This window comes from Eulemur rufifrons, chromosome 27 (genome assembly GCF_041146395.1).
Source record: "Eulemur rufifrons isolate Redbay chromosome 27, OSU_ERuf_1, whole genome shotgun sequence".
Taxonomy (NCBI): domain Eukaryota; kingdom Metazoa; phylum Chordata; class Mammalia; order Primates; family Lemuridae; genus Eulemur; species Eulemur rufifrons.
In genome coordinates, this window is record NC_091009.1 from 16,497,087 (window position 1) to 16,522,571 (window position 25,485).

The window sequence follows — 25,485 nt, forward strand, 5'->3', positions numbered from 1 at the left end:
GCACGGGAGCTCTGAGGACATGCAGAGCAACCAGACATCACACCAAGACCCAGTGTCCCATGAGCCTTCCGAACAGTCCAGGTTGTCCTGGGCCTGGAGCAGACACCCAGAATCCTCAGACCCCTCCAGTGAATAAAGATGGGAACACGGCAGAAGCATGCCCAGGGGACGGGTCCAGAAAAGGAACTGATAACATGCCTATAAGTCACTGGCGAATGACAACAGAAGTTGAGGGCATTTAGGGCAGCGTCCCCAAAGTGCAGGCCATGAAACACCAGTGCTGCAGGAACTCGCAATCAGGTCAAAGAGGGAAAGCCTGCGGTAAGTACAGTTAAGCAGGTTTCTCCCCAGCAGGACTTCTCAGAGCCTTTAATACTATCGTATACAGTGTGCACACAGCCCCTCCCCACACACGGACACACAAACAGGGCTCCCAAACTGCTTCACCACATAACTCTTTCTCCAGAGCATCTCTCTTGGGAATGGTGTTCCTAGGGACATATTTGGGAAGCCCTGACACATGGGCAGGTCTCCCTGCCAGTCCCCAAAAGTAGGGGAGGAGGGCCGGGGGCTCTGAAGGGAGCAAAACCAGGGTCTCTTCCATGTCAGCCCCTGTCCTTGTTCCTAACAAAAGTGTTCACAGAAGTGTGGGGCTCCCTTCCTTGGCTGGAAATGCCCCCCCGTGCAAGCTCAGAAACCTGCTTGGCAGGTCCAGGGAGCCCAGTGCCCTGCTGGGAGGTGGCACTTGGGAACAAGCAGTTCCTCACTCAAACTCAGACCTCTCGAGTTCCCACAGGTCTGCATGGAGTCTGTGACAGCTTTGTGAGATGGAGTCTTCTTCCCCTGAAACCCTGAAAGTGACAGCCACAGGCTCAAAAGCAGCTAAGCTCTTGGTGCTGCACACACAGCAAGACAGGTCCCGGCAGCGGGGCACCTGCAAGGCTCTCCACCCGCGATATTCGCCTGGACTGTGGCCACGCCCCCGCTACCCCCATTCTCTGCTCCCATGTCCACACCTGCATCTTCCCGGCCAGATAATCCCAGTATACCACTCCCTGCTAGGATCTCTGAGTTCCACTAGCCCAGGGGTAGATATGTGAGTCTTGTCGGGGCACAGGTGGACTGGGGAAGGTGTAGCCATGACCACTGCAGGACGCTCAGGGCAGGAGAATGGCTCTTGGCCCAGGTGCCGACGAGCCACCTCCCTGTGACTGGCCAGGTGTCTGGAGGCTGAGAAAATCCATGAGGTCTCAACGACTGGTGCTACCTGAAGCCCCGAAGGCTACAGTCTGAAGGTGGGCATTGGTAATTCACAGGTTCTGAGAAGACTCGTTCCCACTTCCTCCCTGGCCAGCTCATCTGCTCTCAGCTTCGTGTCTAAGGACCCATTCAGAGCAATGAAATTTTGGCTTCTTCTTTTTTTTTTTTTTTGCTTAAAATTCTTAAAACTGTTCAGATGCACATACCTCTGACAGGGATGTCCCCTGCAGCCGTATAGGCCATCAGACCTCAGGATGAATTCACGTCTGGGATAACGAAGAGTTGGAGTTGAGCCTATGGAAAGTCATGGTCTGTGGGCCCAGTGACAGGAAGGACAGTAGCGGGGAACCCTCAGGGAGGCAACAGAAGAGAACACCCAGTTCCACCTGGGCCCAGCCATTCTCCCTCCCAGCCCTTTTCTTAACCTCTTCTCCACTGCCCTTCCTGGAGGAAGCACAAATAACAAGTATTTGCATCGTGGTGGTTTTGCCCCTGCCTGCAACAGTCTTCTCCTCTCTTCTGTCATAGATCCAGACCAGGCTGAAATGCCACCTTGTCTATGAAGATTTCTCTCTGTGCCCCAGAGCTCTTTGCATTGTGTAATTTTATTATTTCTTCTCCTATTTAAATCCCCAAGAAGCTATACCTTGAAAACAGGCATTTTGTTCATCTCTCTACTGCCGTGCTTAGCAGAGCCCCCAGTACACAGTAGGAGCTTAATCAACATTAAACGCAGTATGAATGAATGTGAGGCATTCCCTTAGCCAGGCAGCTTTCTAAAGAACCATTGCAAACACAGGGATTTGTCACTCCCTGTAGCTCAGGCCGGGGCTCCCGCTCACTCACTCCCACCCTTGTGGGCTCACTTGGGGACGCCACTCCCGTTTCTTCCCAGCAGCAAAACCTCACACCCAATAGTGGTAGCTCTGCTCTATCTCCAAAGGGCAGAGCCTGGGTGGCCAATAATGGCCCTCTGGTCAAGCCAGTGCACCTTGCACACTGGACAAAGACATGACTTGGAAAGGCCTAAGGAAGCTCCACGTTGCCACACTCCCCTCCTGGCAATCACAACCAGGGACAGGATGAATGTCTGTCCAGGACTCTGGTTCCTCCTGCCTAAGAATTCAGCAACTCCCATTACATTCTGTGTGTGACACTAAATAGATTTTGGAAAATAATATCTATCCCTGGGCTGGGCGCGGTGGCTCACGCCTGTAATCCTAGCACTTGGGGAGGCTGAGGCTTGAGGATCACTTGAGGTCAGGAGTTCAAGACCAGCCTGAGCAAGAGGGAGATCCCTGTCACTACTATAGAAAAAGTTAGCCATGTATGGTGGCGGGCACCTGTAGTCCCAGCTACTTGGGAGACTGAGGCAGGAGGATCGCTTGAGCCCAGGAGTTTGAGGTTGCTGTGAGCTAGGCTGACGCCACGGCACTCTAGCCAGGGTGACAGAGTGAGACTCTGTCTCAAAAAAACAAAAGAAATAAGAATATCTATCCCTAGTGTCCAGACTGTTTGTATTTTGAGATCTTGAACAAACAGAGCTTATGGGGCAGTGAGGCCTGTGAGCCCGAGGAAGCCCTGCCCATGTCACTCACCTCTGCATCCCTGTGTCCAGCACTATGCTTGGCATAGAGTGGGCACCAAGGAACTGTTATTTAATTAACCAATTAATTAATACTAAGTCGATAGATGACTACTGTAGGGAAACCAGAGCCAGGGGCATCCTTACAAAAGGTATCCTGTACTCTCTCTGCACTGGGTGGTACCCATTTCAACTTTTTGTGCTGTACACTGTGTCCACACATTATCTATTTTAAAAAAAGTAAAAGAAAAGAAGCCAGCATGTGTAACAGATCCCTTTAATGTTGAGAGAGAGAAGAAGAAGAAATTCTGTCTTGCTGGAAGGATAATGAGTTGTCTCTGGGTAGCAGGGCTATTTACAATTTCTTCTTTATCTACCGTCTGAGTGTTAGAATGGGCAGGTATCAATTCATAATCATAAAATCAATTAAAGCTACATGTATTCTGGAAAAAAAAAAACAACACAAAAATGCATCCCACCCTAAGGATAAAGAGGAAGGTGACAGTCATAGAAATCTCAGAAAAGATTTCTGAGAGGATCAAATGAGAGAGAATAAAGGGACTGGACCAAATGAGGAAATGACCATGAAAGCACTTTGAAACCTGCAAAAGACACCTCCTGTCCCGGACCTCCCGCTGCTCACCAGGGGCCTCATTCCACAAACTTTCCTGGCAGCCTTCCCAAACACCCCTTCACTGCTCTCTCCCCCCCGGAGCCGTTAATGAGGGCCTGTGTCGCTCCAACTTTCCCTTTCCTGTCTAGCAGCTTCAAGACAATCATTAGGGAAATGATAAAAATAGGTTCACTTATTGATTTATCTCCTTTACCCAATGCTCCTTCCTTCGAATGGTTGACTTGTTTCCTTGGCAACACAGCTAATTTGAGCAGCGCTGCTCGGCCTGCACACCTGCCATTTGTTCACTCCCTTCGGAAAGTGCAGAAGGCTGGGGCAAGGGTGGCGGTGTCAACAGTGCCCTGGGACTGGGCCTGGAGCAGAGCCCCTCCTCTGCCAGACAGCTCAGCCTCCCGCCACCCCTCCCAGAGATCTGCAGGTGCAGGCCTAGGAGGAGCTTAGGCCTCAGGTGGCAAATGTCAGGCACCCCAGGGCAAACATGCATCTTTGTCATCACCAGGGGGCTGACCCTAGACCCTTCTGCGCTCAGCTGTTCCTCCCAGAGCCTCTGGCATCAGAACATCAAGGAGACCGGGCTCTCAGGGCCAGCAGGGACAGGCCGGCAGACAGAATGCTGAGCCCTCCCTGACTCCGGGCCTAATGAAGAATGCACTTCTTAGGGGACCAGGCTGTGGCCACTCAGGCACTTTCTGGAAACTCCTGGGGGAGTCTAGAAGAGCCCACAGTCTCAGGGACTTAGCCCCTTTCACACATTCCTACCCCTCACCCAGGCCCAGAACAATCTCCCTACAAGAAGATCCGTCTCCTCTTCTCCCTCCGGCCTCCCGTGTTCGGATGTCTAATTCTAGGAGATGTAACAGTCTCAGAGGATGGCCTGGTCGTCTCTGTGTGTGACTTTCCACCCCTTCCTCACCTGCACGTAAATGTCAGTAATAAGTGGACGTTGACTCAAAGACAGTAGCAGGGAAACGGCCTCACCTAGTCTGCGATTCCCCCAAAGCACCATGCCACAGAGACATTTGAAACATGAGCAATAGTGAAACACAGCTACCCAAGGCTTCCGTGCGACTTCTCTTATATGAGAAGGTTCAGAAGCTGCCTTGAGACTTAGAATGCAAGGGACAAAATGTAGCACGGCGATGGGAAACCACAGCCCAGGCGCTCGCTACAACACCTGTCCCAACATAGCACTCAAGAGCCGGGGAAGGCCACCACTAACCATTTGCACAGAACCAAACGAGAAATAGAAAAAGATCAACGCCTGAAATGGTACAGGGATATGAAAGCCCTCTGAAAACTGTAAGTTGATACACAAATGCACAGTCACTTTCATTATTCTACTAAATCAATCTCTAAGCATCTGCTGTGGCTTGAAGCTTTGGGGAAAGCATCTGTTAGTGGTCACAGGCTCCAGGAGTGGGCAGGCTGGCTGCAGCCATGGGCTGGCATTGAGGAGACCCACCCCAATAAAGGATTTAGAAGAAAATTATGGTAATGGGCCTCCAAAAGAGAGCAAAGACATTTGGCTCAGAGTCTCCTGGGAACATGGAAAGCACATCCAAACACCGGTCCCAGGAGAAGGATATATGAAGCTGATGGCTCTGATGCAATCTCACCCCGCGATTAGAGGGGACATTAATCACACCCAAGGCCAGAGCTAAGAACAGGAGGGGTTGAACCCTCAGAGAAGTCTGGCTCCAGCTCCTGCAGACCCTAATGGCAACGCAGTGAGATCATGGCTGGTGAGATCATATCCCTCTCGCCTGAGCCCACTGAGAAAGACACATCTGTCCTGGAGGGATGAGTAATAGGGAAGAGACAGGACCTTGTACCTTAAAACCCAGACACAGCGACAGTTACAACCATGGCTTCAACAGAGTGTGTCTGCATCCCTCACAGTCTTCCTCACCCCTGCAAGAGGCAGCCATTCTTACAGGACTCTCTGCCTCCTAACCTGTCTACACAGGCCATGAGTGCAGTTCTGCAACCCTTCAGTCTGAGCAGAAAATTCAAACCAGCCCCGTTAAAACAGGCCTGGGGCCAGCTCCCCTCCCGGAGGGATGCTTCACCTTTTCTCCCAAACATGGCATAAAGTCAGAGTGAGTATGAGGTTAAACGGATGGAGATCTACAAGGGCCATCTAACCCCTCTCAGCAAGCTGCCCTGCTCTGCCCAGGTGAGAGGGCCCAGGGTAAGAGGTCAGCCATGGCCCAGGGAGTCTCAGTCCCAAGGTGAGTGTGTTCCTCATGGACTCCTGGATTTGTGCTCACTCCTACAGCTGACCTAGCAGGGCAAAGCAGCCCAAAGGAGATCAACCCAGAAAAGAGAAAAAACAGAAGGGCCTATATTCTTGGAGGTGCTGAGGAGCTACTGATGAGCTTTTCAATTTCCTGAAAATGAATGTTAATCTCCTGAATGTATCCATGTATGGACCTCCCTCATCCTCAGGGTAAGTCCTGCCCTTAACGCCATTTCCATCTCCTTTCTCAGCCCTTACTTTTTGGTTTCCAGTGTCCGTCCTGGGCTGCGCAGCAGGGGGTGAACCACACATTCCCTCCAAAGGGCAGGAGGGCCAGACCCCCGTGCTCCTCCACGTGACAGACGTCAGTGCACGTCTCTGCCTACGAACCTGGAAAGCCACACTGCAACCCCCCCGCCACCCCCACAGCAGGAGAAATGCACTGTTAACAGGCAGAAAAACAAGATAGAAGGTTCCACATACTCCATATCGTCCCATTTCATTATCTCATTGCTTTCCTTAGTGTAATTTTTCTCACCGCCCAACCTCGTCTTAAGGAAAAAAAAAAAAGATCAGATTGAAAAACCAAGCCCCTTTTCTTTTTTTAAAACAAAACAAAACAAAAATGCATCATGTGACTTCCAGCCTTAACATCAGTTTTTTAACTTTGGTTTCCATGGTGGTGGGATGCAACCTGCCATCACCATGACAACAGCTGCCTCTGTTCAGATCCACCATCTGACAGGCAGTCCTGTGCATTCGCATACACACCTCTCTCCTTCTTGATCTCTCTCTCTCCTCTCCCTTTTTCTCTGGCTGTCAAGAAGATGGAAATGCCATTACACCTACTCCTAAAGACTTAAAACCTAATGAATGAAAAACAAAGAAAGCAACACTGAGAATATAACAAAGAAGCCAAGAACCGCACCCCCCCCCAAAAAGGCCTTTTGTTTGCCAATACAGCCCCACTGCTCGGTTATGGAGGTCAGTGGACGCCGTTACTCAAAACAAAAGACCACAAGCATGGCCCTCTTCATGCTGGCTTTGAAGCCACGTCCAAACTCTCATTACTTTTGGACCAAAGAACTCCCATTGGACTCCCAGGACCCTGCCCTCTGCATAAAATGACTGAAAGGAAGGGCACTGTATTGCTGCTTTGGGGAACCAATACTGAGGTCAGTTCCAGACCTGAGCCCTGATTCCCAGAGGACGGGGCGTGCTGGCTCTAGAAACCCAGACGGCCCTGGCTTCCTTCCTCCTCTCACCGCGTGCACCCCTTCCAGCCACAGACAGCTGGGAAAGTCTCAACAAATTCATCTGTTCTGTGTCTAACTGGAGCCTGCACTCGCAACGCTCTTATTCGACACTGTTTTGGCGATCAGGAGACAAATGATTGAATGCTACAGAAGAGAGAAGAAAGAAAAGGGGAACATTAAAAGCCTCTGGAAGAAAACAAAACAGCGGTGGGAAAATTACCTGTTTCAGGAACCAGAATGTGTGTTTTGATGACACTCTGACGAATGTGAGCCCATCAAGAGTTCTGGCAGCAACGTGCGTTTTAGGGAAAAAGGCTGTAAGCTGCGATCAGCGACCACACCCAAGACTGCACCCCTCTTTGTACCGACGCAGGGCGTCATATGGAACTCAACGTACAAAGAAAATGAAAGGATCCATAGATAATCTCTGGAAGAATTTTTGTTTCCCTTTGAAAACTCTGCAGCTGTACCCCAGTGTTCAGGGACACCCACAGAGCCTGCACACCACATGAGAATGATGAAGGAACCAAGGATGCTCAGCGTGGAAAGGGAGGACTTGAGAAAGACATCACAGCTACTTGCAAATATCTGAAGGGCCAGCTCGCAATAGGGGGCTTAGATGTTTTCTCAGTTATTCCGGAGGGTAAGACCAAGACCCAAAGGGTGGCCCACTGGCAGATCGGGGACAATATAGAGAACTGCCACTGGTCCAGTATTATGGAAGACGGGACAAGCCAGTTTCAGCACGCCACTTAACTACAACTTCTTCCTCTCTGGGACATTGTCAAGGATGTCGTGGAGGAGATTCCTGCATTTGACGGTAGTTGTGCTGGGCCCGCCTCATACTCATACAGGGTTAACTAACCAGGTAGGAAGCAAGGTCAGTGAGTCTTCAGGCACTTGCTCAGGGTCCTCTTGGATGAGCCTGATTTGCTCTGTCCCTTAGCCAGACCTGCATTCGGGAAGCCCAGAGCATCACCCTCATCACAGAAGGCTGTTACCTGTGCAGCTGGAGGTGTGCCAGAAGCAGCCACAGGTGAATGGTTTTGCCAATGCAGTGAAATGTAAGAATTAATCACCCCATTCTCTGAGGCTGAATGCTGGGACACCCGGGGCAGTCCAGCTATTTCACCGTAGCCTGCAAGAGAACTGGGAGGAATCAGCCCAGGCATGGGATCAGAGCACACGGAAAAGAAACAGAAACAAATCAGGGAACAGGCTCACCTCTTACTCTAGCTCAGTGGATCTCAGTCTTGGCTGAACTGTAGAATCACCTGGAAAGCTTTTAAAAATTAAGGATACAGGTATACCATATCCAGAAATTCCGATTCAATTTGTCTTGACTGCAGTTGGGGCATCAGCCATTTCTGGAAGTTTCCAGGCTGACTCTAATGTGCAGCTAGTGAGAAGCACACTGCTTTTGATGCAGGAGGCCACGAGAGCTAATGCTGTCCCCAAATCAGGTGAGAAAACAATGGCAGAAACCGGAGTCCCAGGGACACCTCAGAGTCCTAGTGACTATTCCAACACACCCATTTTATAGATTTACATGCTAAGACCAGAGCCAGGGCTAGAAATCTTTCCGGACTCTCAGCACCATATCCTGAAAGCTTGGGAAACTATTATCAGAACAATCAAATACAACTCTCTGGCTCTTAACTTGAATTAAGGATTCTAAAAGAAAGGGATTATCTTATTTGAACTTACTTCCTCCTTCCCAGGGCTACTCAATTGTTCTCAAGGAGCACATCTCAAGGTAGGGTCTGGATAGTTTACCTTTCTTGGGGTCACCGAAGAGCCCAGCAAATGTTCTGAAACAAGTCGTGGCCTGAGCCTCCATCCATTTGCCCATGTGCTGCAACCTAGGCTTGGTTTTACACGGGGTAGAGGTCCATTGCCTATTGGGCCCTACACTATTCTTTCATAAAGTTCTCCAGCAACACACTTGAGAAAGGAGAGTATTAACCACAGTTCTGAATCAGTGTTTACCATTCTCACTGAATTTGTTTCACCTCTATAAATTATCTTTTTTTTTTTAGAGATGGGGTCTTGCTATGTTGTACAGGCTGATCTCGAACTCCTGGCCTCAAGTGATCCTCCCACCTCCGCCTCCCTCCTCAGTAGCTGGGATTACAGCTGTGAGCCACTGCACCCAGCTCTGAATTATCCTTCTCTTGTCCACTCCTACTTTTTCTTACTTAAGTCTTTTCTTATCAATCATGTTCCTCATATCCAACCTCCTATGCCCCAGGAGAAACACCAAAAATGCATACTTGCTAACCAATAAAAGGATGAAGAAGCCCCAGGGGAGGATGAGGGGCTAGAGAAAGGGTATGGAGGAAAGAAAAGAGAAAATGTGGTAAGAGGAGCCCAGCACTTAGTCAGGAGCCCAGGTTCTAGTCCCTGCTGTGTCATTTATTGAGAAATTTGTGACAAGTCACTTAACCTCTCTGGCCTTCAGCTTTCTTACAGATAAATGAAAGTTTGATTAGAGTTTCTCCCGGGTCCCTATAACTCTACTATGCCATTATCCTGCGGTGCTAATGGGGAACATTGTGAGAGGAGGAGTGGGGAGAAAGGAGGAGCGCCCACTGTTACTATACAGTCAAGATGAGCCATTTTTGGTGAAGCTACTAATGAGGACACCCAACAATCATACTCAACATGGAAATCCTGGCACACCTAGGAACACCTTGAACATGTCTAGAGTCCATGGAAAGCATGACCAGCTGGACTGGCTAGCGAAAAGTTAGAATCTTCATAATGCTGGCCTGGGGGCGAACAGAGGACAGCTTTTCCATAAGCCTATTGTAAGCTTTTTCTACACTCTCTATCAGGATATGACAGTCTTTTTTGCAGCCTCCCTACACCCCAACCCCCATTTCCTTAAAAAGCTGCAAAGGCAGTAGCATTCAGTCCATGAAATTTCAAGAAAAGGTCAAGAAAGCTGCCACCTCCACACTGCAACTCACACTGTGGGTGCCCCAGAACAGAAAGGACTGAGTGTAAGCATCTTTGAGGGCTGGAAAAAAGAAAATGGACTTTACACGCTAATATTGAAAGGGAAACTGGCATTTCCAAATGAAAGGCTCTCTGCAGAGTGAGAAAAGAACTATGCCAGTGGAGTTTTGGGGGAGGGAAGACAAAATAGCAAAGATCCCAGATTCCAACTCAAGCTTGCATTCCAATGACAAAAGGTGTGATGTCTCAGATCCATCTCATGATGACCATGATGGTGGGTAAGAGATCGTTGCTCTTCTCCCAGCTATTGATCCTTCACTCCTCCCTGGGTTTAGCCTCATTCCCAGTGGGTGCTGCAGATGCACATAAGTAGCTCACGGCATCATCCTAAAAAGATGCTCTGTTAGGGAACAGTACCTGCGAGTCTTCTGGGCTGACCTGAGGCAGCGTGGTACAATGGAAAGAGAATAACCCAAGCAGTCAGCCAGATCACATCTACCTGCGACCTTGGGCTAATCATCCGTAAAATAAGAATGACAATATCCACTTCACACAGGGCTGGATTAAATGATGTCCTCTAGAGCACACTGCAGAGTGCCTGTCATGCAACAGGCATTCATCAAAGGGCAGCCTCTTCCACTCTCAGGGGTGCAGACTGCAGAAGAGAAAGCTCTCCAGGTCTGAGTGATGGGCCCTATAGGATGTTGGTAAAATTCTATGATAAAAACACTGAAGGTACGAGAAAAAGAGAGGTGATCAACCTTAGGATTGTGCAGGGTGGTTCTGAACCAAGCCTTTCTCACAGTGGAAGGATGGAAAGCTTCTGGAAGTCCTAATTTCCTAGAATCTATTCCTTTGCTTTGCTCTCTTGGGCCTGGTGTTTGTGACAGAAATGAGCTCAGTCTTTTGGAGCCTGTACAGCTTTTCTGAGTGGGCATTTGTCACTCTTTAATCATCACCAGGGTAAGAGGTTACCCAGAGATGTAACATCCATAGGACTTTGGAGGGTGGGGGGGCAGATGGTGATCTCAAAAATAAGTACATTCGTTCATACACGTGCTCTATGAGACAGGAGCATTCTCTTGCCAAAATGCCCAGATCCTCAGAACTGACATAGGCCCATACCCCCAGACCTCCCCTCCTCATGTCACTACACCCACCCGCTCACCCCGCCCCCAGGCAAGCCCACGCCCTTCAACTGCTCCTCCATCAACAGACTAGAAGAACACATGCATCCTTGTGCATCCATATGGCTCAGTTATTTCACAAACACAAACTTCCACGCAAACATAATCCAAAGTTAGCAGAAGGGAGAGGCAGTTCTTTTAACTTTTTTAGGCCCACTCCCTAATTTCTTTTGAGTCTTCTGTCTGGTTTCCAGAAGCCAAGTGGTGCATCCTAACCCTCCATTCTCATCCACACTAGTATCCACTTCCCACAGGTAAAGGGTCCTCCAGCATTGCAGATCAGAAGACCTTCCCCAGTTCATCTGGCAAATTTCCAAGGGCTCCAAGCCGTGGAGCTTCCTGCTTCCCCCCACATCACTATAACCCTTTCAGAAGCTTCCTCTATAGTTCATGGATTCCAATCCTCTCTTCTCCGACAGAACAAAGAGATAGACCATAGATACCCAAGGACCCAAATGCACAGGGAGTAGTTAGAAGGCTGGCAGCCCTGAGAAGAAGAAAGTCTGCCTGGAGAGCAAGCTGAGACCCTGGGAGGGATCCTTCCACAGGCCATTAACCAAGCCTCCTGAAAATTCTGGCTACCATTTTTATACAAACAGAAGCAAAATCCAGCAAGTTTGTTCAAGGCTGCAGATGGTTTTGAATATCTGATCTGCTTTTATCAAAAAGCTTAGTGGGAAAATTTTGCATCATTATTGCTCATGAAGATATTTTTCTAGGTTGAAAATCCAAATGTGTCCTTAGGCACAATATCAGTGCAAAATAGGCACTAGAAACATACAGAGGAAGACAGGTTTTGATGTATTTTAAAATTATTTTTTAAATGTAAACCCAATAACTTTGAGAAGGAAAAAAGAAAAGCTCATGGAAAGATGATCTAGCTTCAGTGGTTAAGAGCATCGGCTCTGATCCAGGCATCCAGCTCTTACTTGCTGTATGATCTCGGGCAAATGAGTTAACCTCTCTGTGCCCTAATCCCGCCAACGGTGAAATGCAGAAAACAAGAATGCATCTCTCCGTAGCACTGTCATGAGGAATAAATGCAATAACCCATGGGAAGCACTTAGCACAGTACATGGTAAATGCTCAATAAATGTTAGATATTTACAAACTCTATCGACATAACACTAAGTACGAATATGTAACATGTTTACAGAGGCCTCTCATGCACATCACTGATGCTAACTTCACAACAGTCTCACGAGGTAGGCAAAGCAGGAAAAATGGTCTCCATCTCACATCTGAAGGTTCAGGGAGCTAACAAGCTCAGTGCAAGGTCACATAAACTTTTTCCGGCAGCACAGAACTCAAGCTAGAAACCCAGTAAGTCAGGAGGAAGTAAGATGGTATTGTTAGAAGGAGAAAACTTAGCTGCGGAAGTTTAATTCACCCAGAATTAACCAGATACTAATAACTAGGATTTATTCACAGCTTACTATGTACCAAACACTGTTCTAAGCACTTGACGTATGTTATCTCTTCTGATTTTTACAAAAACCCTATAAGGTACACCCTATAGGTAAATTACTGTTTCCACCATTTGACATTTGTGGACTCCAAGGCACAGCGATGTGAGCAAGTTGCCTGAGGCACAGCTAAGAAGTGGCAGAGGTGGCACTAAGATGTGAATCCAGTGGCCACGCTTTTAACAATGCCTCCCTAACGCTTCCAAGCAGACTGCTAACTCCTCAACTCTAAGGTGAAGTTTTCATCCACCGGGCATTGGACTGATGACATCTGATATCCCTTTAACTCCTGAGGTTCTAGAGTTCCACGCTTTCATCGTCTAGTAAAGAAATCAAATATTGTCTGAGTCTCTGAAAACAATACCTAAAGTGAACTTTGGAGAAAGCAAGAAGCTATATCCTAGCTTAAAATAGATGTGAAGTAGTCATGAAAGCATGTACTGATTTCAGCAAAGCATGTGACAAGAATATCTCATACGATATTCTTACAGACAAAATAGGGAAATGTCAGTCGGGCTAAAGCGTAGTTCGGAAGATTTAAGAAAAGCCAAACAGTGGATGCGCATTGACTTATGCACGGATGGTAAGCAGAAGGGGGGTCACCAACTCTAACCCTATTTTTATCAGTTACTTGAATGAAAGCACCAAGCACGTGCTTATCAAGTTCGCAGAAAACGCAGAGCTCAAGGTACAGAGCTCACTCATTAAACAGCAGTGGTTCCATAAACGGTGTGTCATAGAAATTACTTGAACTTTGGAGTCAAACCGACGGGTTCAAGTTCACTGATGACCTCAGGCAAGTGATTTAATCTTTAGCCTCAGCTTCCCCATATTTAAAATGTGGATAATAACACTTGTCTTGCTGGAGTGTCAGTTCGTTTAAAAATAGAGAGTCTACAATTCAGTAGATACCCAACGAATGTTAGTTCCCGGTCCGCACTCAAAGAGGATCTCTACAGGATGGACTGTTGGATCAAAAGTAAAGAGATAAAATGTACTTGAAATAAACACAGTCCGAAATCTAGATTCAAAAATTAAATTGAATGAGAACAGAGTGAGGGAAAATTAAGTCTGTCATCAATTCATATTAAAAGACTCGGGCTTTTAGCTGACTACAACTTCAAGTAATGACAGAAATAGAATGCCACTTATTTTTTTAAAATCTAAAAACAGTATTTTAATGGAAACAAATGTGTTAGATGCTAATGTTAATAAGCACTATTTTATGTTTTAGTAATTAAAATACTAATAGGCAATAGCCCCTCCCCTTGCGGGGATTTTGAACCAATACTAAAGTTATGTGGTCAATGTTACAACAAAGTAATAAATGAGGTGCCATAAGGGAGCCCGGGGGTGGGAGGGCTGTTCTTAGTCTGCCAAGAGAAATCAAGGAAGGCTTCATGGAAGAAATGACTTCTGAGTACAATCTTAAAGCCAGAGTCTTTCCAGGAAGAAGGGAAGCAAGTTCAAAGGCATGGAAGCCTGGGAGAGGACAGTGCCTTCAAGGATTAGCAGGAGCACTGGACGCAGATGGAGAGAGGGTGATTATGTGGTCGAGGAAGGTTGGGGTGACGTGCAGAGCAGATCAGGGGAAACCCTGCAACCCAACCAGGGAAACCTTGCCCAGTTACAAAGCTAATAAATGAAGAAACCAAAGGGAAACTTAGGCTTTCTGACTTGCTATGTATCCTCTTTAACTGTCCTGTCCTATACAGTGGCCACTAGCCACATGTGATGATTTAATTTTAAATTAATTAAAATCAAATAAAATTTAAAATTTAGTTCCCAGTCCCATGAGCCACATAGCAAGTGCTCAAGAGGCACACGTGGCTAGTGGCTCCCATTCCTGGATAACACAGATAAAAACATCCATCATCCCGAAAAGTTCTAGCCAACAGTGCTGTTCGATAACAGAACCACCAAGTAAATGAGAAACAGATTTGGTCTGTGTTACTTTATAAAACAGAAAACAGGAGGGGAAAAAAGCCAGGTGGAAGCTATAAAGAGGAATATTTCAATTTCCCATACTTTAAGGGTGCTCTGCGTTTTAAGTAACAGAAGAGCACCCTGTCACTAGAAGTACTCAAGCTTGATGGCCATCTCTCAGCGTGATGCAGAAAGCGTTCCTGTACTGCACTGATGCTCTTTGGTTAGGGTGTCCGTGTTCTCTCATGGCAGTCTGGCTGATAGACCAGCAGACATATCTCTGTAGCTCCTTCACATGGGGTTCCTGTCATACTTGCACATAAAGATTTTCATGTTTGACTGGGAACCGCTATTCCTCATAGCCCAGCATCCCAATATCTCATATTGTTGGAATTTTGTAACATGGTAGGTGTTTTCAAATTGTGATTCATGGACCCCTAAAATTGAATGCAAAATTGTATGTGCACTTTTCAGGAGAAAGAGATCAACAGCATGAACCAGATTTCAATAGGATTTGTGAGCCTGATCTAGAAAGTAAACAGATACACATTGCATGAGCAAGAACTAATGGCCCCAGTACTCCAGAAACAGTCATTTAGACTGCAGTCCCCAACCCCCATGCCACGGACAATATTGTCCCCACCCTGTTAGGAACCGGCCACACAGCAGGATGTAAGCGGCAGGAAGGGTGAGCCAGGGAAGCTTCACCTGTATTTACAGCTGCCCCGGCAAAGCTCACATCATTGCCTGAGCCCCACCTCCTCTCCCCCACACACCCCCACTCCATGGAAAAATTGTCTTCCATGAAACCAGTCCCTGTTGCCAAAAAGGTTGGGGATCACTGATTTAGAAGACATCTAGACAGCCACGCTGGTCATTCCCAACTCTAAAGTTCCACAGAATCTAGAACAGACCCTTACAAACCTAAAGACTATCACCCTTCAATTGAACCGTTTTAGAATCCAACATCCACTGACCTTCAAGGAGAAGGGAGATGGGAATACAGAAGAACATGAAAATAAACGCAAGGAACAAAAGTTGGATAATTCAGAGTCAAATTGGGGAAGGTATCATCTGACAACCTCTTGCTGAGATGCTTATTGAAAGCTCTCTTGGAAGTCTTGATGGTTCACTTGCAATGATAGCCTGCAGAAGCAAGCACACCCAGTTAGATGTAATACCAGCTTGCCAGCTGGGGAACTTGCCCAGTAAATCTAAAGCCTGCTGAGCTATCAGTCCATTTTTAAAACAATGACTTTGTTCTAACCACCACCTGATGATATGAAAATTGCACCAGGATTCACCTCCAGGTCCTACAGTATTTCTAGAGCTAAAAGGACTGATTTCTAGAACAATGCAGCAATTACTCTGTTATCTGGTGTAACTGGAGAAGAACACTTTGGTTAATTTAACAAAAAAAAAAGTGATAAAGAGCTACTTTATATAACTAATGTGAATTATAACTTCCAAAAACTCAGAATACAAAGAAGTGCATGTACCACTCCAACTACACATTGAACATAATGTAACGAATGCTTCACTGGCGATATTCAGAAAGCACTAGAGCATTCTGTGGTGCCTAGGTGCCTAGGGGCCATCATTACAAATCTCAATTGCCATTATTCTATAGATCTCTGTGTGCCAATTAATAAAGAGTTATGTGTTACAAAATGCCAGATGATAACTACTCTGTATTGTTTAACAGTGGGGAAGCCCATGTTGGGTAATACAGAAACTGGAACAATCCCGAGCAAAACTGTATCGTGTGATCTTGTACAAGAGAACAATCCAAATTATAATCTTGTCTTTCACAGCCTCCCAGTTCCTAGGTGATGCTCCTCCACTCCCCTCCCAGCCACCCAGCGCCCTCATACGACCTCCTGGCAACCTCCCGTCCCCTCGCCAGGGCCACATCTGGTCCTACAGGTCCTGGTCAGGGTGACACTAGACACATCATAGGTACTTTGTGGATGCTTGTTAAATCAGCGGTCACTGATTTAATTATAAATCATTCAACAAAGATTTACTGACTGCTCACCATGCGTCAGCGCTGTGCTGGAATTAAAAGGGGCATGTCCATTCGCAGGAGAACCTGTTCTCATTTATAAGGCCAGGAAGAACAAGATGAACTAACTCAAAGTTAACAGTATCATTTATTTAGCTTAATATGTCCCGTACCCAAGATCTACATTTTGTTAGAGAAGTCTCACTACCTGAACTCAAAGAATAAGCTTTCATTAGCAGCAGGGCTTTCGCTGGCATATGAGAGAGAGATTTAGGATGGGGAGCCTCTTCAGCAATTTGTAAGACTGGACTTCTGTAAAGGCACTACCAGGCGGATGACAAAACCGTGCGGAGTGCTGGTTCTCAAAGTCATGGTTCCAAGAGCAGCAGCATCAGAGTTACCTGGGAACTTGTGACATAAAATTCTCAAGTCTTACTCCAGACCGCCTGAATGGGAAACTCTGGGAGCAAAGTGCAGGAATCGGTATTTTAACAAGCATTCTAGGGGATTCTGAGATGCACTGGAGTTTGAGAGCCAGTCACGTAGACGAAACAGGCAGAGAACATAGGTCTGACTTCAACACAAAGGGACTAAATGAGGAATTAGCCTGGATGCTGATGGGAGTCACCTGCTGAAAAGAATGGTCACTGACAACAGAAAAGCAGCAAAGCAGTCCCCAGCAGCACACAGCTGGAAATTGCCAGGACGTAGGTGAGTGACTGTTGAAAATCCATTTCATGCTTTTCGACTCTGACCAGCCCCAAGAGACAATGGTGCGGAAATTGAGAATGAGGCACTGAAAGTTTGAAAAACTCCCAACCTACAGCTAAGCTGATGCTGGGAAAGACTGGGAGGACTAATTTTCCTCCTCGTGCCGGTTTTCAGAGCCTCTTCTCTGGATCCAGGGAACCATTCATGACACCCTGTATCTCGGCAAGGGAAATCACACCAGCGTCTGATCGCTGGCAAGGCTCCATTCATGACATTGACCATGGCATTTCTTCTTTCCCCCGCTATCCTGTTATCTACCATCCAGCCACACCGTTTTTGTCCCTGCCCAAAAGGAAGAGAGGAAATAAAGACAATCCCCCTTTAATGACAAAGCCTCAGGAAAGTTTACGCATGCATCTGAAAGAGGCTTTCCAAATTCTCCAGAGATGGGGGAACGGATGCAGCCCAAATGCAGCAAAAAAGCAGCAGGACCAAATGCAGCAAAAAATAGAGCCTCGGAATTCTGCAGAGTTGCAACAGCAATTCAAATCAGCCACCCACAGGCAAGAGGCCACACTTGGCGCAAGTGCCAGGCAGGGCCTCTCTCTGAACCCCTCACGTGGCTGGAGCCTAGCTGGACATTACATTCCCCAGCCCTGCCCACCTGCTTCCGACATGAACTGCTGCTTTACAAATGGGTCTATTTCAAGCTTCCCCCCACCACCACTTTTTGTTTTAAATATGCAAGAGGATTCAGATTGGAACTGTTTAGTCCTACATATTTGGAACTCGAAATACAGTAAACAAAGAAGCTGTTAAGAAGTGCCCACTGCTCTTCCAGGGGATGTCTTGACACTTTTTAAAGTCATTTGCTGCAGTTCCCCTTAATCTGGCCCATCGTCCCCCAGCACCTTCTAGCTGCTCCTTGCTTTCCAGAGACCAGGATACAGGGGCTCATCAGGGTTTATAAGGCAACATATCTGGGGTACTCAGTGGACAAAGACACACATAGACATCTCCCTGAAATAGGCTTAATGCATAAGACACCACTAGGTCTCTGCCGTCCTTTCTGTCCTTAATTAAGATTGATGCCGGGCCGGGCGTGGTGGCTCACGTCTGTAATCCTAGCACTCTGGGAGGCCGAGGTGGGCGGATCGTTTGAGCTCAGGAGTTCGAGACCAGCCTGAGCAAGAGCGAGACCCCATCTCTACTAAAAATAGAAAGAAATTATATGGACAGCTAAAAATATATATATAGAAAAAATTAGCCGGGCATGGTGGTGCATGCCTGTAGTCCCAGCTACTCGGGAGGCTGAGACAGGAGGATCGCTTGAGCTCAGGAGTTTGAGGTTGCTGTGAGCTAGGCTGACGCCACGGCACTCACTCTAGCCTGGGCAACAGAGTGAGACTCTGTCTCAAAAAAAAAAAAAAAAAAGATTGATGCCGAAAACATGACTGACTGGTGAATTCACACGTGTCCTCTCTCTGTAGGTTTAGAAAGCTTGGGAAGAAAAACATTGATCCAAGTTCCTGATATTTCTTTTTCTTTTTTTCTATCAGGGATAGGGTCTCACTCCGTTACCCAGGCTAGAGTACCATCACACAATTACAGCTAACTTTAAAAAAATTTTTTAGAGAAGAGTCTCCCTATGTTGCCCAGGCTAGTCTCAAACTCCTGGCCTCCAGCGATCCTCCTGCCTCAGCCTCCTGCATAGCTAGAATTACAGGCTCAAGCCACTGCACTGAGCCAAGGCCCTGATATTTCTATCCCTCTTGGAAAGGGACTGCTTTAGAAACCACACGGTGCTTGTGGTGGAGGTAGTGGGGTGTTATACACTAATCTCCATGCCTGTTCCCACAACCACCACCCCCTCCACAATCCCTATGTGAATTCACACTGGAGTTTGAAAAGAAACAGTTATAGAAGCCTGTTCCTCAGCTCAGTGGCTCAGCATTTATCAGCGTGAAAACCCAAGATGACAAGAGGATTCAGAGTGACAAGTACTTTGGGACATAAATACCTTCCAGTTAACCATGGTCTCTGAGTAGAAAAGGGAGACAGCTGTATACTTACGGGGCACCGAAATGTAACAGGGCTGGGTCAGAGGCGGTCATTATAAAAATGGCAAGAAAAAGCACGTTCAAGACTTCCCCAGCTCCCTCTGTGTTGTGTCGCAGTGCCGCTGCGGAAAACAGAGGACTTAGGGAAAAAGTTGACTTCTGAAGCTGGCCCTCTGTGAGAGACCTTAATCACATCTAAGAGGAAGACAAATAACCTTCTTTTTCTGAAAATCCTAGGAAAAACCCACACATATAATGAATTATTCACAAAGGCTGAACCTAAAAATGAGAGAGGGAGAAATATAGAAAGATGGAAAGATGGGCGGAGGACTGGGTAGAAAGAGAAAGTGAAGACTTGGTCTCTTGCTCCTTGAATAAAAGGGTATTAATTACGGTTGCATTTAGGTTCCCTCTTTTATGTCTTTGTGGTCTGTGATAAGCAAAATAAGACGAGCAGAGTGGCCCCCGATGGATTGGATTGCACGGCTGGGCTTTGGCGTCTGGTGAGCTGCAGCTTCCCAGGCAGCTCTGCCTGTGACGTAAGGGAGGCGGCCAACCTGCCCATCAGACACGGGGAGCCAAAGGGTTTGCAAGAGTTCTGAGCACGGAGCAAAGCTCAACTCAGTCTTATTTGAACTGAGCATATAAGATTGAAAGAAACCAGATGTGCCCATAAACAGGGAGGAAAGCAGCAGAGTTTGCTGGGGGGGGAACCTACATTTTGTACAGCAACAGCTAAAAAGAGATAAGCAATTTTGGATGGAGCTAATAATTCCAGAGTCTGGATCTTTCCGAAGAAGAAAAAAAGAAGGCCTCTGCTCGTTATTTTCCTCCTCCTCCTTTAATTCATAGTGTGCACTGCGCCTATTGCAGAAAAAGCAAGTGGAGGGAAGTAGGGAAATAATGATATGCAAACCAACAGACAAAACTATCACATTTAAGATATTTTTGTCTCTATCCTCAAGTCATTTCACTTCTGTCAAACTCCTTCACTCCACTTGCTTTCCAGGCTGCATCCCACTTACAAATGGTCCCCACAACAAGTCGTGGCCTGGTTTCCAGATGAAACATTACCTACGCCACATAGCAAGGACAAAGCCAACACGCAATTCAGAGATTGTCCTGGGATCCTCAGAAAATGAAAATCTCTCTCCTGCAGCCTCAGGGCCAACCGCACTTGCTCTCTGTTTCACCGTGTGCATCCATGCACAGGTACACAGAAGATGTGAAGCGTTTCTGCATTATCTGATCATAGGATATAATTACAGACTTATTCCTTGTTCGCTGCCACCCTCTGCCCTAATTAAGGCATCCTGACTCATGATTCACTAGAGTTACATCGAATGTGAAATTCTTACCAGGACTACAATCTACTATCCTGCAATGTGCTATGTATTTATAGGCAAAGCAAAAGAAAACTACATGCCAAAATGGGAGATTCGAGAACTGAACTTTTGGTATCCCTCTCCGAAATCCTCCAAAATAAATGGACAATTTACAATGGGAAATTCACAATAATAAAGCACATAACCTCTGGTCCATGGCCAGAGTGCTCTGGGGGTACAATGAAATTCTCTACAACAAGAAATCACAGACAAACACCCACAGGTTCATGCTAATGAGCTTTATCATCCCAGTGGCTACAAACATATTTCATCTGCCTACTTTAAGGCATGTTCATTTCCACACAAAATATGTGCTCCCCTGCTGAGATGACCAACTGTGTGTATGTGTGCATGTGTGTGTATAGAGGGAGAAATCTCCAACTGCCCACGTATAGCACAGAGTCTCCAAGTCAGACATACCATTTCCTCCCTTGACTCCCTGACCTGGAAAAGTGCAAACAAGTGTGGGCATCACACAAGCCATGCAAGGGACCCTGTTATGTCCACAGGGTAACTAGCCCTGGGCATGCAGCACAGTGAACATGGGAGGGCATTCAGAACAGCCAATTGCCTGAGAAGGGAACCCTTTGGTTAGATCTATTAGATGAGCACAAAAGAAAAGAAGGAGTCATGTAGAATGTAATATCACATTTTAAATCAGATTAGCATTTTCAAAAAGGGTATGGTATCCACTGCAGAAGAAAGTGCCATAAGAAAATAAAATTATCTCCCTATGCAGATGTAGCTTCCAAGAAAAATGAAACACATTCAGAGTGGGCTGTTGACTTGCTATCATCTTTCATGCCAAATCTGGGTTATCTTAGGCACTTATTCCCATAAGAACTAGACCTCCCCTATTAATAACTCCATAAGGTTACCCACCCACCCCCAAGTCAGAGGGTCCTACAAGCATAAATTAAATCATTCCTGTTACTTAACTGATCTTTTCAGACCAATATGATTAAAAACCAGTAATATGCAGCACGAAGAGATCACTAACACAGCACATAGAAGGGCACATCATCCTCCTAGTCCTGCAGTGACTTTCTGCAGCCAGTAAAAGTATAAGTCTCAAAGGTGTTGTAGCACCCAAGCAAGCAAAATCCTCAAGCATGCTGAATGTGCATATGTCAGTAACAAAGCAGGTTTGGGGCAGGTTTTCTGAACAACCTTCCTATTTTTTCCTAATCTGGCCCTTATTGAGAGCAGAGAAGTACTTCCCAAACTTAATGTGCATACCAATCACCTGAGGATCTTATTAAAATGCAGATTCTGATTCAGCAAATCGGAAATGGGGTCCAGGATTCTGAATTTTTAACAGGCTCCCAGATGATGCAGACCCAGCTCCTTGCTCTTTTAGCCAAGGCAAGAACTTGGAAGACTTCACCTTGAACTAAGACCCCTCCCTTCAGGTATGCTAAAACTTCTGAAAGACTCCATTAATAAAAATAGCTAGAGTTTATTGGGTAATTAGGTAATGTTCTAGGCACTTGACATATATTTACTCTTTTAATTCTCCCAGTAACTCATTATTATCATCCTCATTTTACAGATAAGGAAACTGAGTCACAGAGCAATGAAGTAACTTTTCAAGGTCACAGAGCTGGTGGAGGAACTAGGATTTGAACCCAGGCAGACTAGCTGCAAAGTTTTATGGGTAACCACTACTCATACTGACACCCAGTAAAGAAAGAGCTAGATGTTTCCGGAAGCTGGATATTTAGAAAGGAAGGGAAGATGAGACTAGGCACTTAGACGCATTTTGGAGAATAGCCAATGTTTGCACGTGGTCACCACCAGAGAGAATATATTAGTCAATTATGTTGTATAGCCAAGAGAAAAATGCAAACATGGTATATTTTCAATTTTCCTACTGGGCTCCACTAAACGCTTTAGCAGATGTTCTCTGAAGACTGTTACAGTAGCCTACACGCTGGACAACCACTGTGAAATTTCCAACTATGGGAAAAGAAGAGACCATTGGGGCAGGGCTCACGGTCAAGGGGCAGAGCATGTTGCTGAAATCAATTCCTTGGAGCATCTCTCCTTTGACTCTCTTTGGTCCATTTTGGCCAAAGACAGGGAAAGGGGGGAGTGAAACTCAAACAGCCGCACCTTGCGCTCGCAACGCCTGGTGGAAAGGCGGTGTCTTTGCAGCGGAAGAGAAAACGTGAACAGAGGCGACCGACAGCGCGGTGTAGGAAACGTGCCTCCTTTCTCAGCCGGGGAGCCTGGGCCCAGCCGGAAGTATCCGAGGTGCTGAACCTGCGTGACTAGGGAGCCCGGGGCGGCCAGGGAGTTTCGGTGGCGCTGTCCGAGGTGCCAACGAAGGCTGCAGGCACACTTTGCCACCCACCGGGCAGCGGGGCGGCTTTGTCTACCGCAGAGAAACGGGAGGGCGCCTGTCTGAATAAACATGCCCTTCAGAGAGGGGCTCAGCAAAGCAGCACCTGGTGGATAGGAAATTTGGGGAACTGTAGAAGGCGGGCGAGGGAGGAGGGCCCAGCTGGGAAATCTGTAGAGACCTGCCTAGAGGAGTATTTGCAGCCGCAGCACGCAACACAATGAGATCTGTCCGCTTTGTGCAGCGCCCTGGCAGGCATGACTGCAGGGACCGGACCCCTCCCCCTCGCGAAACCCCCACCCTAGAATCATTCAGTCCCGGCACTGTATGGCCCCGGGATCATTCTGTGGGGGTAGGAAGGGGAGGGGAGTGCAGGGAGGAGGAGAGAGGGAGAAGCCCAGCCAGGGGTGGTTGTGGGAGGATGCGAACAGCAGCAGGAAGAATATCTGCTTAGAGATGCTCCTTCGTTTCTAATGAGGGGTGCTGCCTAGAAGCACCACGCGCCAGCCAATCGCGGAGCTACTGAAGCAGGGAACTAGGGAAGAAGGAGGGGGAGGCCAGGAACTGGGGTGGGGGTAATACGGAGATGCCCAGCCCCTGGGGAAGAGAGCCGTATGCCTGGCTAATACTGGAGACCCAAGGGCAGCTCCAGCCCTCTCACTGCTGCACACCTGGAGGGTAGGAGTGGGGAGAAGGGAAGATGGGGAGAAGAGGAGGGGCCACCTTTGAAGGTGCATCCTTCCCAAATCTCCTTCCACAAGCATCAAAGTCCTGTGTCTCCAAGCCCACTCCCATATATAACACCACACCACTAGCTTGCCTCCTGCCAATCCCCTACTGATCCCCTTCACCACCCCACCACCCACAATTCCTAATGGCCTTGCCAGGCATCCAAATCCTTAGTGAAGAACAAGGCAGGGATATGCCTAATCAGCAGCCTGCATTTGGTGCACTTGATTAAACCTGCAAAGAAGCTCCTTCCATGCTGACACCACCACCATCAGAGACGGCCCCCACCAGCTCTTTGTGGAGAGCGGTTCCTTTGGAGCTACAGTGAGACAGATTGCTTGCAAACCTCTGGCCTTCAGCTGATAAATTCAGGCCCAGCAGATCCACCTGGATCCTGGGTACTGCAAGCAACCAGCTGGGCCAAGCACAGAAGCAAGAGTACCCAAGCCAGGACCCAGGAGAGTTTGGGCCCCAATGAGCTGAGAAGAGAACTCCAACTTTGAGCAGTTTGGGCTGTGGCAACAGAGATCACCTCCCCTGACAGACATGCATTCACTCCACTTTCAGTGGAACTTAAACTTAGTCCCCAGAGTTAGCTGGGTCCCCAGCCCAAAGGCTGTTTTATGTATTCATTTGTCTGTTAGGATTCAGGGTTTTGGCCCAGTGCTCTTGGACCTTCAATCCCCTCTTGGAGCCTCAACTTCCTTTGACAGTGCAGTTGTCTCCCCAGCTGGTGGGGATGGGGGCAGAGGGGCCTGGCTTAAAGGAAGGAAAAAAAGGGGAATTGGTTATTAAAGAAAACCCTGAAGTCAGGGGCAGCCCAATTTATGTAGAATGCAGCTTGTGAAGGGTCTAGGGGTGGGGAGGGGGCTGGGAATCAGACAAAGCCCAGCCCAGAAAGGGACGCACCCAGGGACACTAGAGATTTCCACACAGGAAAAATCAAGAAACCAAAAGTCTTACCTTGAAAAATACTAGTGCCCAAACCAGTCTCCACAGCACCAAGCCTGCCCCTTAGATGCACCGAAGTAAAGAGTGCACTTCAGCAAAGGGGCAAATTGGCACCAGGAAAGGTGTGGGGGATACACTCCATGCTCCGTGCCCCCCCCTCACCCGAGGAAATGCAAAGGGGAAGAGAGGAGTTATGGTGGGCAAGAAAGGATATGGCCAATCGATGAGCTTCTTGGCGTATTTCCTGACAATGTTATCTTCTCCGAAGATGAACAGGGATCTGTTGACGGTGAAACAGTTCTGCCGGACGGGAATGGGGTTGTACAAAGCCATAGTCCGCGCCCTCTGCGCTTTCGACTGCTTGTAGGCGGCCGCCGGCCCCGAGGCCGGCACTGGGGTTCCTTGCCGGTTCCTGCTCTGGTCCGAGTCTCCATCGCCCGACCCCGGCCTGGCGACCACCGCCTCCCCGAAGCGAGCCATCCTGAAGTTTAAACAGACAGAAGACACACAAAGGTGATCGCGGCCCAACACCCGCACACAGCAACAAGCAGAAAGACACACGGAGACTCAGAGCCGCATCCAGACAGGCGCGGGGACCACCGCCTCTGGGGAGCTCCGCGAGCTCTTCGGAGAGGCGGCGGCAGCAGCAGCCCCGCCGCTCGGAACTGTTGAATCTAAATACAACCTCTGCGAAGCTCCATTCCTCAAGAAGCAAAAAAACGGGGTGGGGGGAGGGCTTGGGGTGCTCAGTTTCTGGAGGCAATTGTTTTTTCAAAACGCCAGTGT

General features: G+C 47.6%; 1 protein-coding gene across 3 annotated transcripts in view; it reads right to left on the minus strand.

The window, feature by feature from the left end:
- Positions 1-25,179, minus strand: part of CACNA1E (calcium voltage-gated channel subunit alpha1 E) — a 310,878-nt gene extending 285,699 nt beyond the window's left edge. For all 3 annotated transcript variants that reach the window (XM_069459672.1, XM_069459671.1, XM_069459670.1), the window contains exon 1: positions 24,914-25,179. In XM_069459672.1, coding sequence (XP_069315773.1) covers positions 24,914-25,179 — 266 coding nt within the window. The remainder of the gene's footprint in view (positions 1-24,913) is intronic.
- Positions 25,180-25,485: the final 306 nt, after the last annotated feature.